At 51.2% G+C, this 17,240-nt stretch overlaps 1 protein-coding gene across 10 annotated transcripts in view; it reads left to right on the top strand.

Moving 5' to 3' along the window:
- Positions 1–16,368, top strand: part of BCOR (BCL6 corepressor) — a 116,020-nt gene extending 99,652 nt beyond the window's left edge. For 8 of the 10 annotated variants that reach the window (XM_082446333.1, XM_082446336.1, XM_082446335.1 and 5 more), the window contains 9 exons: positions 2,698–2,958; positions 3,275–3,619; positions 4,223–4,548; positions 4,865–5,119; positions 10,034–10,200; positions 11,395–11,540; positions 11,956–12,033; positions 12,236–12,392; positions 13,922–16,368. In XM_082446333.1, coding sequence (XP_082302459.1) covers positions 2,698–2,958; positions 3,275–3,619; positions 4,223–4,548; positions 4,865–5,119; positions 10,034–10,200; positions 11,395–11,540; positions 11,956–12,033; positions 12,236–12,392; positions 13,922–14,213 — 2,027 coding nt within the window. In that variant the 3' untranslated portion in view covers positions 14,214–16,368. The remainder of the gene's footprint in view (positions 1–2,697; positions 2,959–3,274; positions 3,620–4,222; positions 4,549–4,864; positions 5,120–10,033; positions 10,201–11,394; positions 11,541–11,955; positions 12,034–12,235; positions 12,393–13,921) is intronic. The other 2 variants (XM_082446331.1, XM_082446339.1) reach the window with 1 other exon arrangement.
- Positions 16,369–17,240: the final 872 nt, after the last annotated feature.

The following is a 17,240-nucleotide window of genomic DNA, read 5'->3' as shown; positions in this document are numbered from 1 at the left end:
GCTTCCCGCTTTTAGAAAGTAGCAGTGATGGCCTGATGATTAGGATCCCCGTGTATCTAGTTATCTCCCCATCTCCATTGTCCTCAAGGGTAATCCTCCTGTGGGTCGTGGTTAGAACAGTCATTGAGAAGCTCCAAGTGACACGGAGCCTCTTCCCCATAGCTGGTGGCCATGGGTGTCTTGGGCAGTCGGGGTGGGTGTCCTTCAGGGTTATTACTGGCCTGGGTAAGGTCACACTAGCGTAAGGTCTTGGGGGGCCTTAGCTGAAGGGAATTGAGATCTTTGCCCTAAAAGGCTCCGGGGTTGGGGGGAAGGGTGGATGGACCTAGTTTGGAAAAAGAAACTTTAAAATTGGACATGGGGGTTCTTAAGGTAGCCCTTACATTCCTCCGTGGATCCCCTCCCACGGAGCTTTTAGGGAAGGCTGATTGGACCAGAGAAGTCCAATGGTGTAACCAGGGGGGCTCACCTCTTAAAATTTCATACATTTTAGGCCTGAAATTCAGGCTGGTCTGAAAGTCTTGGCATCTTTTGGTTAAAGGGGTTTTTCCAGCCTTTCTCTGTGCTGAGCCCAGCCCGTGATTATGAAGCCCACCCCCGGGAGGAGGCTAGCAGTAACATTCCCACTTTACAAGTGAAGGGGGCCGAGTTGTAAAGCGGCGCCATTCCTGCCCGAGTGTTTAAGAGGGTCACAGAGCAGCCGGAGTGAGAGTTTGCAGCGCGCCCTCTTCACCGGGCCTGCGGTAGCCTGGGCTGCATCACCCGTAAGCACAGGCCAGGAGTTTGGGGTTTCTCCTGCTGCCATGACAGGAGACCCTCGCGGTTGGGGTGATTCCACCATTCCGGCAAGAGTAGATGGGGATCTGTCCCACCTTGGGATACCCTTGGAGAAAAAGTAAGTGGGTTCCACCATTGAGAACACAGGTCAGGCTAGCCAAGGCCAGGGTGAAGTTCATCCCCACAATTGACTGCCATTAAATGCTGGGAATGCCCCCAAGAGAGGCTGATCAGGGGACCAGCCGGCTGGGCAGAAGTGGGAGTGATACTTGAAGTGGTCTAGGGAGAGGAGGAGGAATGGGTGCAGCATGTGAGGGGTGTGTCCATGATTTCATCTAGAAAAACGGGCTGTGGGAGCTTAGCTCAGGTGTTAACGAAACACCAAACTCATACACCCACCCCCACCCCCAGCCGGTGATGGACAGGGTCATCTTACTTAGGGGAACTCTTTAACATCACAGTGATCATTATGGAATTATTTGTGTGTTAGAAAAAATGTGACCAGCCAAGCAGTTGAACTGTTTCTTTGGCTAGAGCAAAAGTGAGGAGTGATGTTAGGCTGGGCTGATTGGAGGAAAGGCCCCAAGTGGATGCTAGGTTGAGCAGAGGCAGCGGAAGCAACACAGGCGGAGCTGGGGTGTGAGCAGTTTAGCCCAGCCCCGCCCACCCTGCCCCCTGCCCCCCGCCCCCCATGAAGGGGGTTGGAGTCTTGTCTTTGGAATGTCCTTAGATGCTTGCCTGGGAAGGAAGGCGTGGAGAAGTGCCAGGTGGGGTGACTGGTGTCCCCGTGGGTGTGCCTAGTGTCACTGAGGGCCTTCTTCCTAGACAGGAAATAGGAGCAGCCTTTTTTTTTTTTTTAATTTTATTTATTTATTTATTTATGGCTGTGTTGGGTGTTCTTGCTGCGTGCGGGCTTTCTCTAGTTGCGGCAAGTGGGGGCCACTCTTCATCGCGGTGCGTGGGCCTCTCACTATCGTGGCCTCTCTTCTTGCGGAGCACAGGCTCCAGACACGCAGGCTCAGTAATTGTAGCACACGGGCCTAGTTGCTCCGCGGCATGTGGGATCTTCCCAGACCAGGGCTCGAACCCGTGTCCCCTGCGTTGGCAGGCAGATTCTCAACCACTGCGCCACCAGGGAAGCCCAGGAGCAGCCCTTTGATGGCAGTGAAATGCTTTTCCCCCCACGGGTGTGGAAAGAGGACAGACGGACTTGTGGCAATCTGGTTGAGTTCTTTGAAATTGCCCTTGACCCTTGTGTGTGCACCAGGAAGCCTTTCCTTTATCTTTGCCAGGCTCCTCTTCCCTTGGTCTCCCAGCTTCCCAGCCTCCCACCATTCTTTCCCTACCCTCTTTCTTCACCCTCGCCCCTGCTGACCCAAGTGAACATTGGTGCTATCTCTGTGTAGATGACATTTGGGGGATATTTGGTCTCTTTAGGACATCAGCCTTTTTTGTTTATTACAAAATAATGACCTCAGCAACTGTTTCCATAGTAATTTGTAGCTCAGCCCTGGATTGGTTGGATCTTACTGTGAGGTCACTCACCCTCAGCTGAACAGGACCCTAGAGGGGACCTGACTGCCAAAAAGTAAACCACCTTGGAGGTGGCAGTTAGGGAGTTATCTCATGTGCCTATAGAAGGATAATCTTGACGCCTCACCTTGACTCTCCTGCTCCAGTTACGAACAGGAAGATGGGAAATTGTGGGCTACACGCCTCATTTTCTGCTTTCTTTGCTGATTGTCTTCAGCTGCCCTTCCTTTGGGACGTTGTCTTTCTGAGGGTTTTGTGCTTCCAGCGTGTGAGGCCCCTGGTCTCCGAAGGAGGGTCTGTTGGTAGCAGATTGCCTTGGGCATGGGGGTCCTGCCTGCTCCTGGTGACCTTTGTTCCCTCCTTTCCGGGTTGTCTCCCCTCCCCTAGGCGAGTTTAGTGCTGGAAGCAAACACGACCCCTTCGAAGCCCCAGAGGACAAAGATCTTCCCGTGGAGAAGTACTTCATAGACAGGCAGCCCGCCAGCGAGCCCCCCGCCGACCAGGCGGCCCCGGATGCGCCACGCAGCCCCACCCTCCGGCTGGACAGAAAGCGCAAGGTCTCTGACGACAGCAACCACACTGAGACCACTGTGGAAGAGCTCCCGGAGGACCCTCTGCTGAAAGCCAAGCGGAGACGGGTCTCCAAAGGTGAGCTCGGTTTGGCTTCGGGCCCGCAGGGCCGGAGCAGTGGAAAGTTCCAGTCCCACCCTGGAGCCCTGGGGGGAGCCACTCACACCTCCCCACCCCCCCCACCCCCCCACCCCCAAAGCCAGGTGCCGGGGCTGGAGCCCAAAGATGGCCAAGGGCAAATAGGCCCCCTCCCGAGACTTGGTGACAAGTTCCAGCCAACACAGTGACCACACCCCTCCCCTCCCCCACCCCTATTAGTGATGTGTAAGACAGTTTGTTCCCCACCCCCACCCCGGGGGGCTTCTTCATTAATTTGTAGTTATTTCTCCATTAGATGACTGGCCTGAGAGGGAAATGACAAACAGTTCCTCTAACCACTTAGAAGAGCCACATTGTAGTGAGCTGACCAACCTGAAGGTGTGCATTGAATTAACAGGGCTCCATCCCAAAAAGCAACGCCACTTGCTGCACCTTAGAGAACGGTGGGAGCAGCAGGTGTCGGCAGCAGAGAGCAAACCTGGCCGGCAGGGCAGGAAGGAAGTGACCCAGGCGGTTCAGCCTGCGGTCACCCCCCAGGGCAATAGCATCTCCGAAGAGAAACCTGGCAGGAAAAGGGCAGAGGCCAAAAGCAACAGAAGCTGGTCGGAAGAGTCCCTTAAACGCAGTGATGATGAACAAGGTACGCACGGGGCGGGGGGCGCTCCTGGAGGCTGGATCACCCGCCCTCTGTGGGAAATGGCCCTGGAGGGGACCTGAGCGCCATCCAAGTTGACAAGAGTAGCGTGTGGCAAGCGGGGAGTTTTCTTCATGAGGTCCTTTCAGCCTGCACACTTCCTTATGGAATGTACAGTGAGGCGGGAGCTCGACTTCCTGGGCTGCTCCTCACCCAGCCCGCGGCTGGGCAGGAAGGGAAGTCTTGGGTGACCCCAGGCGCTTATCAGCGCCCTCATTCCAGCCTCAGGCTGTCCCCAGTCGCCCTGTCCCGAGCACCCAGGCCCCCCACGCGTGGGGACGGGAGAGCAGGAAGGGCTGGCTTCTGCCCTCTCTTGCGGCCCTTTGAAGCAACTTGCCATTTGGCATTTCGTGGGTTAACCTATTTGCCGGTTGAATGTGGGATAATTAAAATATTAATGCTTTGAAAACATAATTGGTATATCTTTAAAAACTGAAGCCGCTCCAATGATCAGTGCTAACAATGGGCTTTTCTTTCCTCACCGGCTACAACTGTGTAACGCCCGCTTCTTCTCCCCCTGCCTCCCGCCCTCCCCCACTGTGGATTCAGCCTTGCCTGTGTTCTCCGGCTCTCCGCCCATGAAGAGCCTTTCATCCACCAATGCAAGCAGCAAAAAGCAGACTCAGCCAAGCTGCACGCCAGCCTCAAGGCTGCCTACCAAACATCACAAAGTTAAAGAAAGCCAGAAGACAGATGTGCTGTGCACGGACGAAGAAGAGGATTGCCAGCCTACGTCCCTGCTGCAGAAATACACCGACAACAGCGAGAAACCATCCGGGAAGCGACTGTGCAAAACCAAGCATTTGATCCCTCAGGAGCCCAGGCGGGGCTTGCCGCTGCCAGGGGACTACTACGTGGAGAATGCCGATGGCAAGGTACCTCTTGCCCCTGGCTCTTCCCCGCCCCCCGGGCCTGTGCGAGCACATCCCGCCTGCCTACTTCTCTGCTTCTGGGGACAAAGTTTTCCTTTTCCTGAACCCCTCCCCCAAAACATCACTGCCCCTTCCTAGGGGACCTGTCTCCTGGGTGGTGGTGAAGGTTCCAGCTAGTAAAAATGCAACCCCTTCCTCCCACCCCGCCTCCCCCAGACAAAGAGGAGGAAAAGTGCTTTCCTCCATTCAGGGAGGAGGGGAACCAGGCGGGTGGTGGAAGGACAGCCTGAAATGTGTGCGCTGCCTGGTTTCGTGATAGGTGACCGTCCGGAGATTTCGAAAGCGGCCTGAGTCCAGTTCCGACTATGATCTTTCGCCGGCCAAGCAGGACCAGAAGCCCTTGGACCGTTTGCAGCAATTGCTACCAGCTTCCCAGGCCTTGCAGCTGCCATGCTCAAGCTCCCCTCCAGAGACCACGCAGTCCCGCCCAATGCCACCGGAAGCACGGAGACTTATTGTCAATAAGAACGCGGGCGAGACCCTCCTACAGCGGGCCGCCCGGCTTGGCTATGAGGTGAGCATCCTTGTGGGTGCCCCGGATTCAGGATCCGCGGGCTGCTGCTCCTTGGGTGGGGGACACGCTGGCTGGGGACGGGGGGCGGGTCTCAGAGCCCAGCCCCCTCCACATGGCAGGCTGGGCTAGGTGTTCCAACAGGGTGTTTGCGTTGGCCCCGCTCACGCTGCCGGCTCTTTGGTGGCTTGTTCAGTCGTGGTGTGAAAAGAAAGGCAGGCCTCTCTGATGTTCCGTTCACGTTCAGGCAGGTAGGCTGCTTCGGCCATTCCGGCTCACTTATCTCTGATATAAAATCTGACCTAACCCAGGGCTTGGCGACTAGGGGAATTTTAATGAGCCCTTTTGGATTCTGAATAGCAAGAGGGAGAGTAGTTATTAGCTCTATTTTGGGTTACTTGTGCTGTTTGGGGCAGAGTGGTGCCCCTGTGGGGTAGCGGGTGGGAAGTGTCTGTGCAGAGCAGGGGTGGGACTGGGGCAGACCTGAGCAGTCTCTTTCTGAGAGGGCACAGGAGCCGAGGGCTGATGGGGGGGGAGCGGGGGTTGAGCCTTGCACAAAACTCCCTGTCCACACCGCTGTATCCCAACCCAGCACGGCTGATGACAGTGATAGCCTCTATTGCTAGAGCAACATAGACAGAAAGATAGCTGATATCTTTCTAAGCCCGTGTGATCTGTAGTAACTCCTTTCACCCTTTTAACATCTTCACGTGGGAGTAACGAGTACTAGCCCGCTCTTGGATGAGGAAACTGAGCCTCAGAAGGGTTAGCTGATACCCGTACAGGTAGCAATCCAGCAGTGCTCCACAGCCCACCACAACCCACCACGCTCCTCACCAAGACTGGCTCACATTGCAATTGCCCTTTTTTACAAGTTCAAAACCTCTGTGAGACAGATTACTCCCTCTGCCCTGTGCAGTTCCCCCACCATACTTGTCAGTAGAAATTGTGATGTAATAGCCCACAGGGCAAAGGCATTTTTTTGTGCTGGCATCAGCCCTCTGGGAGTTGAATGGTGACAGTAAAATGCGGCTCAGCAGGCTGAGCGTGGAGGTGTGGACGAGCACTGGGGTGGCAGGACCCAGGCTGGCCCGGAGCCCTGGCGCCCACACCCTCAGCCAGCTCTGTGCCCCTGTCCCCCGTCCCCCGCTCCCCCCCCCCCACCCCCCGCTGTAGTGCCGTGAGCCCTTCGAGGTGTGCCTGCCTTGGCCCTAAGGCATGACTGTGGGTGGGAAGTTGGAAGCGCTAGGGCTATGCTTAGTTTGGGGGTGTTTTTTGTTGTTGTTGGTTGAACGTGCTGTTGTTTATATCTACACGTCTCTTGGAGACCTCTCCATTAGCTAGAGAGCACTTTCTGGTAGTTAGCGCAGTTACTTGCAGGTGAAGTCCAAGGAGCACCCAGTTGGTTTCCCAAGAGCTGAGAGCAGCAGCGCCTAGGAGGACAGAGCAGATGTTGCACATAGCGCTGAGCTAGACCCCCCGTGGTTGAGAAAATAGACTCCTTGCTTCCAGCAAACGCTGGAGGTGGGGGGGAGCCCCCTAACCCCAACTTTTGGGTTAGGGTTGAGAAAATAGACTCCCGCTTCCAGCAAATGCTGGAGATGGGGCGGGCGGGGTGCTGCTGCACCCACCGTGGAGGGCGGGGCTCCTAGCCCCACCTGTGAACTTGGCATCATTTCCAGCAGTCTCCCTTTGGGACCAGAGACCTCAAAAGACCCTCGTTGGTCCTCTAAGAGAGTTTCCATTTTGGTTTGGTGGGTCTGAGGCCTGGACCAAGGGGCACTTGATTCATACTTTTTTAGGCTACCTGGCCTTTGATTGCGCAGGAAGCCTTGGGAATGTTTATGGTCGGATTTGTTTTTTTCTTCAAATGTAAATTTCAATATGTAGATTACACAGATCACCGGTTTTGATGCTGAACATTGTGACGAGTAGATGAACGCTTTCAACTTTGAATCCAACTTTCTGGGATTTCTCTGGGCAGAAGTTTAAATGTTGGGATGATGGCCCAGTTGGGGGATGTGGCAACTTAAACCTTTTAAAATTGAAGGACAGTTTGCTTAACCAGATAAGGGTGTGGTTTGAACATACAGTTTGGGAGGGTTTTCCTGAAGTTTTGTCTTCAGCATTCTTGGTTATTTTCTTCTGCTTAGCCAAAGATACCATGTGCAGTAAAAAGGCTGTCTGAGCTTTATGTCATGATAATCTGGTTCTGGAAGTTTAGAAACACACTCTGGCTTCAGATCCGCGTTAAATAGATCACTTGCGTGGCCAAAGACCTCAAACCTTTCCCTCCCGGGAAAAAGGCTTCTATTTCTTAGGCTAAAACGCCAGTGTGCAACCACATGCTTGTGCCTTTAGCGGTGCTGGTTAAATTTTCTATGAATTGAATAAATCATGTTTTTTAAAAAGTTAATGAGGCATTTAATTAATTAACAACGTTGGGTTTATGGCCTTTATGGTTACATTTTGCGGGTAATGGCATTCGGCTTATAGCCGCTTAACAGAGAGTTGTCCAACAAAAGCAGTTTGATTTTGCTTGGGAATGGGTGGGCTGTCCTTCAAACACTCCCGTTTATTTCTAGCGGAGAAAATAAACCAAGAAATGTGTTGCGTAGACAGACTCGCCCGGCCTCTTCACCTTTCAGTTAGAGAAACTGTTGGTGACGACGGTTGCCATCCATTTAGAGGCCATCACCCTCCCAGCTAGGAGAGTGTAGTTAGCCCACTTGACCCCCAACAGAGAAGGCCTGTGGGATGCTCGTCACAGCTGGATTGCATCCCTCTAGCTGGGGCCCTCTTGGGCCTTTTGAATCTTCCCAGCTGACCAGGTACCAAAGACCTGAGTTATAGGTCTAGTACTTCATGTTAACTGAACTTGGGGTTTAATATCTCTGGGCCTCAGTTTCCCCAAGTGTTGAATGAGGATAGTACTACCTTCCTTTCCTGATATCTCCTGGGTTCCTGTGGATGACAGAAGACGTCCTCATCTGGGGAAATGAGAAGCACTGTGTAAATAGTGGTATCAACGTGGTTGAGTTAGGACAGCCCGTGGCAAAAAGTCTGACCTGGCCGTGGGGCTACTGCTGCCTTTGCTGCCATCTTCCAGGAGAAGAGAGTTGACTTACCCATCAGCTTGGACGGCCTTTCATTTCTAGGTACCCTTGAATCGGCCCTAGTAGTGATGAAGGTTTCCAGGTGAAGGCCATGATTGTCACAGCAAATAAACCCTGGGTTGAGTAAATTGATCTGTGCACAGCAGTTGGTGGCGTTCAGACCTGATCCCAGAGCCACGTGACAGGGCCTCTCCCTGGCTGGGGCACACAACTCATTAGCTTGCAGCCGTCCACTCAAGTCTGGCTAGTGAGGGCCTGCTAAAAGAGCAGCAGCTTCATGCGGTATCCTGGATACCAGGGCTCGGGGCAGGTGGCCTGGGAGCCCAGAGGATTGTGGGCTTTCTGGCAGGTTGGGATCTAAACGGAGAAACGCATTTGTGGGCGTGCCTTTTCTCTTCCTCCTCTTGTTTTGGAAGGGAGCTGCCGCAGTGACCTGAAGTAACAGGGCACCGATGGCCAGGTTTACCAGCATGCCCCATTAGGTTCACGTGGTGAGCAAATGGAACATTCTAGTTCGTTCCCAAGTGAGTGGTCACCTTTGATTGGCGTGTCCTCCAAAGGGCATAAAAGGTTTTACAGAACCCATCTCGCACTTATGGGTGGCTAGAATGACCCCCGTTTTAGGTTTAACAGATGAGTTACCTGAGAGATGTTACAAGGAGGCCTGATGGGAGACCCCATCCCATCCCCCCTTACCCAGCAGACCATGTGTTGGGCCACATGCAAGCTCTGCCTACTCCCAGCTCTCAGAACCTGACAGCTCTCTGCTGGGCATGACTTACCCAGTATAAACAGTATAACGTGTTTTCTGGTGGCAGATGCTTTCGATGTGTTTGAAAACTTTCTTAAGGTAATAAAACATTGAATAAATTACTGCTGTGCTTACTGGGAGTGGTTCATATTAATATTTTAACAAGCCAAAGAAATAAGATTAATAACAGTGATTCTAATGCACAGTGTTGACACAGAACACTTTCAGGGGGAGGGGAGGGTGAACGTTTTATTTGATTCTTGAAATGTGGAGGTTGCGGCATGTGGTATATCAGGTTCCTGTCATTAACTTGAGTAAATATGAAAATATTAGACTGATTCTGCCCCGAGAGGGTGGAGTGAGGCAAAATAGAGGGTGGGGTTATTTGAAGCATTTTGTGTCATTCCTCGAGGATGGAGAGAGAGAGCTTCTCTTTAACTCTACTTAACATACAAACAAGAGCATCTGAGGCCCAGGTTCTGATTTGGGGTCTTAACAGGCGGCGCGAGGATGTAGCTGACCTGGGTGTCCCTCCTCCTCTAAGCTGGGGAATGTTCTCCGGCTGATTTAAGCTCTCTTTAAGCATTGGTTATCCATACTTTTATCTAAACTTGTGTTATCATCCACTGCCACCGACTGAACGGACCCATCAAGCGAGAATGGTCTGTACTTGGCAATGTGTCATCTAAGATGTTAGCAGCCGTGACACCTCTGTACTGGTCACGTCAGCCCCTGGGCTGAGGGCTTTCATCGCTATCCGAATGCGTCCTCTCAGCAGCCCTATGGAAGCTTGGAGAAGTTCAAGGGTAACTTGCCCATGGCCAGGCCACTGGTGCAGCAGAGCCTTAGACAACACTGTCTGCATCTCCAAGTCCTTCACACGCGCTCTTGCCCCCCACCAAGATGCCTGCCGCCTGCCCGCGCCATAGTGGGCTTTTGGACCCAAGGATGTATGCCTTTGAAAGTGGGCACCGCCAAGCTATGAAGAGGTCACCCTTACAAGGTTCACTGTGTGGTGGTCTGATGGCATCTCCTCTCCTCTCCCCATAGGAAGTGGTCTTGTACTGCCTGGAGAACAAGATTTGTGATGTGAACCACCGCGACAATGCGGGTTACTGTGCCCTGCACGAGGCTTGTGCAAGGGGTTGGCTCAACATTGTACGACACCTCCTTGAATATGGCGCCGATGTCAACTGCAGTGCCCAGGATGGAACCAGGTCAGTGGCGGTCTTGCTCTTGGCCTGGCCCTGCGGGGGCATAGGCGGTGGTTCTCAGGGTGTGCGGGGAACCCCAGAAGGAAAGATGGAGAGTGAGTTTCATGTAAGCACACTGATGGCGGAGTCCTCTAGAATGGAATTGAACAGATCTTTCTGGCAAATTTACATAGAACTTTAAAACTTTGTGACACTATCATGGACAGAAGTCCCTGAAAATGTTAAGCCTGCATGAATAATCAGGGGTGTTCTCTTTTAAGACCCTGGACTCTTCGCCAGCGTCTGTTGAATCACAGTATTTAAAATATATGTGAGTTGGAAGTTCCAGGAGTACAGACAGGTCCAATGGCGACTGGCTTGATAGGACCTGCCGTGTCCACCCACATCCCCGGGCCGGGCCCCCACTCTGTCCTTGACCTCGGTTTATTGGCCAGAGGCCCAGGCCTGAGTCAGCCCAAGCATCTTCCTGGTTGTGCCTGGGATGCTACCACGAGGCAGGGCACTGGGGCTTTCCTGACAGTCATAAAATTAGCAAAACTGAAAGGTATTTGGTGGTTCATGGTTTCCAAATAGCATTCTTTCTGGATGGCACTGCGGACAGTGTTCCTGACCCCAGCGGACATGGGCAGGAGGACTCTGTACCCTCCTGAGAACTCGCTCTGCCTGTCGACTGCTTCTGGGCGAGAGAGTTGACCACTCATCTCCAAGTTGGTTTCAGGAGAGGTTCCACTTTGCCCCTAGTTTCTTTTACAAACTGCACTTGTTTTGTTGTTTGTTTTGTTTGTAACGGTATAACAATTGCTTGTTGTATTGGCTTCCATGATGCTGGGATTCTCTCCCCCCGCCGTAAGTTATCTTCTTACAGTTTGTCACTATTTAAGTTCATTGGAAACGTTTTCATCGTGGCCTGAGTTCCTCCTTGGGCCGTGCATTAAGAGAGATTTGCATTTAAGAATTAGGCCTGAGATAGTCCCTTCACCTGGCCTGTAAAGGGTTATGTGTCGAAATAACAATTTGTCGCTTGACCATGGGCCAGTCAGTGCCTCAGGTTCCCTATGTGGAATGGCAGTGACCGTATACTCACCTCCTCGGTGAAATAGCGCGCCTGCGAGGCTTGGCCGCACACGCTCCATTTTGCCCTGTGTCGCTAGAAGCAAGCGTCGCGTGCACAGGTGTAATCCCCCGCACCTCTCCTAGGCCTCTCCATGATGCTGTCGAGAACGACCATCTCGAAATCGTCCGCTTGCTCCTCTCCTACGGTGCTGACCCCACCCTGGCCACATACTCAGGTAGAACCATCATGAAAATGACCCACAGCGAACTTCTGGAGAAGTTCTTAACAGGTACGACAGAGGTCAAGAAACGGTCTTGTTCAAGCATCTAGACGGTGACTTCACAGGCTTTCACCTGGGTTCCCCCTACCCCCACCCCCCGTTTACCCTAAGTGACACTTTACTGGGAAAAGTGGCCTAACGTTAGTCTGTCAAAGAAGAGATACATACTTAGAGTTTTGCAAGGGAGGGCTGGAAAACTCTTAGCTAGCCAGGCTAGCTTTTGTTTGGCAGGCTGGGGCGGTGAGGCGGGCAGTCCCTCAGGAAGGCGGGTGGACGCGTGGGTAGGTTTCAGTCAGTTACCTGGAGGCGTGTGCAGTGGGACTTGTCGGGAGGTGACACCAGCCCCAGCGTGAGATGTTCCCGAACTCCAGCAGCATTTGCCTCTTGCCAGCAGGCGTTATCTTGTTTCTCTCTCTCTCTCCAGACTATTTAAACGACCTGCAGGTTCCTGATGACGGTGACCCCGGTGGCTCTTGGGAGTTCTACGGCAGCTCTGTGTGTGGTGAGCAGCCTTGTTCGTTTCAGTTGGGCGGGACGTGCATGAGCTACAGAACGTTTCTCTCTGGTGCGGGCGAGGGCTTGCGGGGGTGGTGGTGCTGTGAGCAGGGCTCGCTTGGGAAAGAATTTTTCCAGGGTCCTTTTTGGAGAACAGCTGGAATCTTGCTCTAGCTTACTGACCTCTCTCTTGTTTGCCCCCCGGTTAGAACCCGATGATGAAAGTGGTTACGATGTTTTAGCAAATCCCCCAGGACCGGAGGACCAGGATGACAGCGACGAGGCCTACAGCGACACATTTGAATTTGAATTTTCAGAAAGCCCCCTTTTGCCGTGTTATAACGTCCAGGTGTCCGTCGCTCAGGGGTGAGCGTGGCCAGGGTGTGGTCGAGAACCAGCCCAGCTGCTCTATGGGGTGGCAGGAGTTAGAAATCCCCTTCAGCAGATGAGGGTGGATGGGGGGGGGGCGGTGAGTGAATTCCTCACCAAGTGTCCACCGACCTCACATAATGCAGTAGAACCTTTCCAGAAAAGTTTGGGGGGTGGGAGGGCTCCCCAGCAAACTGCCCTCATTGGAACACACCCCTAGAGCCCAAAGGACACGGGAGTCAGTGACTGGAATTGCACAGTTTCAGTCACTAAACTCTTGGGGAAGGGATCCTCCCCAAACGGCTACCGTAGGGGCCTTCCAAGGCACGTGAGGGCCACGGGACGATACTGATGTACCCTCTTCTCGTATAAGATTAGAGAAAGCCATATGTGGCACCTGGGATCTTATGTGTCTTCAGATTTGCTTAGATCGAGTCTTGTCCCCACGGTCGGGCCACTGTGCCCCATGACCAGCCCTTCGGAGTGAACACGTCAGGAGACCTTGCTCTGCTGTGTGTTGACCCCGGTGCTTAAGGAGTAGCATCCTGCTTGGACTCTGAGGCTGGGAACGTGTCTGCCTTTGTGGTGACATTCTATTCGGGATAGAGATCATAAAGCGTGGCAGGGTACCAGGAAGGATTGTACCACCTCCCTTCTCGAAAAAGCCTCACTCCCGGAAGCATTGAGGGGCGGGTTGGAGGTGTGGGAAAGGAAAGGAAAGCCAGGTGACCTCGAGTGTTTCTCGTGCTCTCTCCGTGAGGGCCGGAGGAGAGGAGAGATCAAAGAGGTGTTCGCCATCTCCCTTGGGTTGGCATACAGACTGGTTTTCCCCAGTGACTAGAACGGGGTGCATCCACTTGGAGAGGGGTGACCTGAGTTGTGGCCAGAGCCAAGGCAGCACTGGGGTGGCCTGCAACGAGCCTCGTTCAGGGGCGCTGCTCCTGCTTTTGTCTAAGTTGGCTGATCCGCCCTAGATGGTCTCTTAACACATGCACACGAGTCCAGAGTTCCCCCGCTAGAAGTAGATCTTCCGGGCTTCCCTGGTGGCGCAGTGGTTAAGAATCCGCCTGCCAGTGCAGGGGACACGGGTTCAAGCCCTGGTCCGGGAAGATCCCACATGCCGCGGAGCAACTAAGCCCGTGCGCCACAGCTACTGAGCCTGCACTCTAGAGGCCGCGAGCCACAACTACTGAAGCCCGCGTGCCTAGAGCCCGTGCTCCACAACGAGAAGCCATAGCAATGAGAAGCCCGCGCACCGCAACGAAGAGTAGCCCCCGCTCGCCGCAACTGGAGAAAGCCTGTGCGCAGCAACAGACCCAACGCAGCCAAAAATAAATAAATAAATAAAACTTAAAAAAAAAAAAAAAAAGAAGTAGATCTTCTAAGGACAGTGAGAAGTGGGGTGGGGGTGGGGTAATCAAAGTGGAAGTAACGGGCCCTTTCACCGCCAGGAGACGGGTAGTTCATAGTTGGGAGCGCTTCTAATTTTGCCGGAAACTCAAACCACTGTCCTTTCTCTGGTTCAGGCCTCGGAACTGGCTGCTGCTTTCAGACATGCTCAAGAAATTGAAAATGTCCTCCCGCATATTCCGCTGCAATTTCCCAAATGTGGAAATTGTCACCATCGCGGAGGCCGAGTTCTACCGGCAAGTGTCAGCAAGTCTCTTATTCTCTTGCTCAGAAGACCTCGAATCCTTTAATCCTGAAAGCAAGGAGCTCTTAGATCTGGTGGAGTTCACGAACGAGCTTCAGACTCTGCTGGGCTCATCCATGGAGTGGCTCCACCCCAGCGACATGGACTCAGACGACTACTGGTGAGCTCGCCGGGGCCCGCCGTGTACAGTGTGTCATAGTGTTAATCCTTGTGCATATGTGTCATAATACGACTATTTCTGTAAAGAAAGGACACTATTACATATGAAAATATCTCTTCTTTATATAAGAGACACGACTCCAGTCGGAAGGACTTAGAAACATGTTTTTTTCTTTTTAAACTTTTAAGTCAGTTTTTATGAAATTGTTATAATGTTTCTTTACTTTTCAATGCACACATGCTTTGGGATATGTTTGTTTTTACTCGGAACAATTGTTTCTTTTCTTTTTTAAGGAGAAAAAAAAAAATAAGGAAAAGGAGCTCCACACTTTGACTTAATTTCATACAAAGCTCCGATGACAGAGGCCATAACTGTTGAGAGAGTGTGGTCAGAACCGTGTGGTTGGTTTGGGGGATTGAATTCGGGGAAGGCACTTGGCGACGTTGTAACTTTATGTTTTGTTTACAGAGTACCTGCTCAGGCCAGGTCAATGCTATTGGATGTGATCCAGTAGTGTGTAATATAAATTCAAACCATATCCACACACAACAACTAATTGTATGAAACTTTTATATCCTAATTTAAAAGCTGTGAAATTAGTTTTCACGCATCAAACCGGATTGTTTATATGTTTAAACATTTTATGCTCTTATTTAAAGAAGACTTTGAGCTATTTTTTTCTGTACCCTGTAAAATACTGAAAACTAACATAATATGTTGAGGTTGCTTGAAATTGTACATAAAACTAAAATTTTCTGAATTGTGTGTTTATGTTTGAAATCTGTGTTTTAACTTTGTAAGTAAATTCTCTGCCTTTGTATTTATATTTTACAAAAATTTTCTTAAAAGGCAATAAACCTGTTGAGGAAAGGAGAAAATTGAAGTACCTTGTTTCCTATGTATTTTCCTAAAACATTACTGTTGTCACAATTTTTTTTTAAAGTGGTGTTGATGGTCGGTTCCCTATAGATAACTTCAGGGCAATTTATAGTCTCTATAAACTGAAACAGACTAGAGGATTTCAGGAGAGTGAGACTCTGAAGACAATTTGAAGTTCTATCCTGAAAACTCAATTCATAGACATACATGTTGATGTTTCTCAGATCCTTCTCAGCCTTATCTCCTCTGATGCCCTAGTAGGCTTTTACGTTGCCTTTGACCTTGATGGACTACGGTAGCTTCATCATGGCCAACCCTTTATCTTTAGGAATATTTTTTTCCAGAAACAGGACTTTCATTGTGTCACTTCTCCCTCCAGACCTCATGTTTTTCTGTGACCTTTTAACATGAAGTCCAAACCTGCTTGGCCCAATAGTCAAGGCTTGTAGTTTTGACCACTCAGCTACTCTACCGCTCTTACTTCTTGCAGCAGTATCCCTGTTGGGTACTATCAGTTGGCACTCAATTTCCATCCTACATCCTTTTAATTCCTTCTTTCATTGCAGAGGCTAGAAACCTGAAAACTACTAGACTCATTTGCTGCTAGGATTCTGAATGGTCGGTTTGGAAGGCAGAGAGAGGTAGAGGCATCTTCCTGCTCTACTGGCTGCTGGTAAGAAGGGTTAGGGAGACATGCTGGCCAGTTGTAGTGACTCGACCAGCCTTCCAACACTGGGTCTTCAGCTTTGTGGGTAATGAGACACAGTAGTGATTGTGGTGATGCCTGGATGACAACCTCAGCAGACTGTTCTTAAATCCAGTGGTTCCGGTGTCATCACATTCCTCCAAGCCCTCCCAAAGATTTTATAAGCATCTGATTTCCTTGTATCAAATCCATTTGGGGTCAGAATGCCCTTAGTGCTTTTCAGTCTCGCAATGAACCCTGAGAACACCTAGGCAGAGCAGACAGAAGGGGCCATGGAGATGATGTACTTGAGTGGGGTCGTAAAGTCTGCAGAGGGAGGGGACCTGCAAGCTCTGTGACCTGGCAGGTGGGAAAAGAGAGCCGTGTTTGGGAATGGGGAAATCCAGCAGTGTCAGAGGTGGAAATGAGAGAGGGCCCATTGTTGGTGAGTACCAAATGATGCTTGGGATGTATCCTGAAGACAAAAGGGAACCAACAGTGTTCTTGATTTACTAATTTTTTGATCATAAAAAAATACACTTTCATTGTTTTTTTTTTTAATTAAGATATGTGAGGTACATCCTTAACTTTTTTTTTTTTAATTTTATTTGTTTATTTATTTATTTATGGCTGTGTTGGGTCTTCGCTTTTGTGCGAGGGCTTTCTCCAGTTGCGGCAAGCGGGGGCCACTCTTCATCGCGGTGCGCGGGCCTCTCACTGTCGCAGCCTCTCTTGTTGCGGAGCACAGGCTCCAGACGCGCAGGCTCAGTAATTGTGGCTCACGGGCCCAGTTGCTCCGCGACATGTGGGATCTTCCCAGACCAGGGCTCGAACCCGTGTCCCCTGCATTGGCAGGCAGATTCTCAACCACTGCACCACCAGGGAAACCCCTACACTTTCATTGTTTTAAAAAAATCCCAGCATTTCAGAAATAGAGGTTCTTGTCATCCCAAGCCAACCCTTCCTCCCATTCCCCACTCCGGAGTTAAAACCAGTGTTCACAGTTTGCTGAATATTGTTTATTAGGAAGTCATCTCAAACGACAGGAGAGAAAGACAAAGTAAATGACAAGCAAGACCTGCAGAAACGATCGAAAGGAAAGAGCACTGGTGAGCCTGAACTACTATAGGTAACAAGGGGCTCCCGAGAGCCCAAATAAAAGCAAAGAGTAACTCCAAGGTATTTGGCTGTTTGTATTTGCATTTGTGCTGGAGGTACGGGGTGGGGGGGCCGAGACCAACTGAGGTTCTATCCTGAATGAAGGTGATTTTATTAATAAAGCCAAGAAAATAAGTGGGAGCCACAGGTTTAAGGGTTGCAGAGGAAGTAAGTAATGGGCTTGGTTTAGGAGACATTTAAGGTTGTGGTTTATGCAGTTGGAGGAGCTGTTGTTGAGTTAGAACATTTATTGTAAGAACCATCAGGGTGTTAGAAAACGTGGACAAAGAATAACTAGGGTATCTGACC

Source organism: Balaenoptera physalus (genome assembly GCF_965194825.1).
Source record: "Balaenoptera physalus genome assembly, chromosome: X".
Taxonomy (NCBI): domain Eukaryota; kingdom Metazoa; phylum Chordata; class Mammalia; order Artiodactyla; family Balaenopteridae; genus Balaenoptera; species Balaenoptera physalus.
Note: the sequence above shows the minus strand (reverse complement) of the source record. Positions and strands in the feature narration are given on the sequence as shown.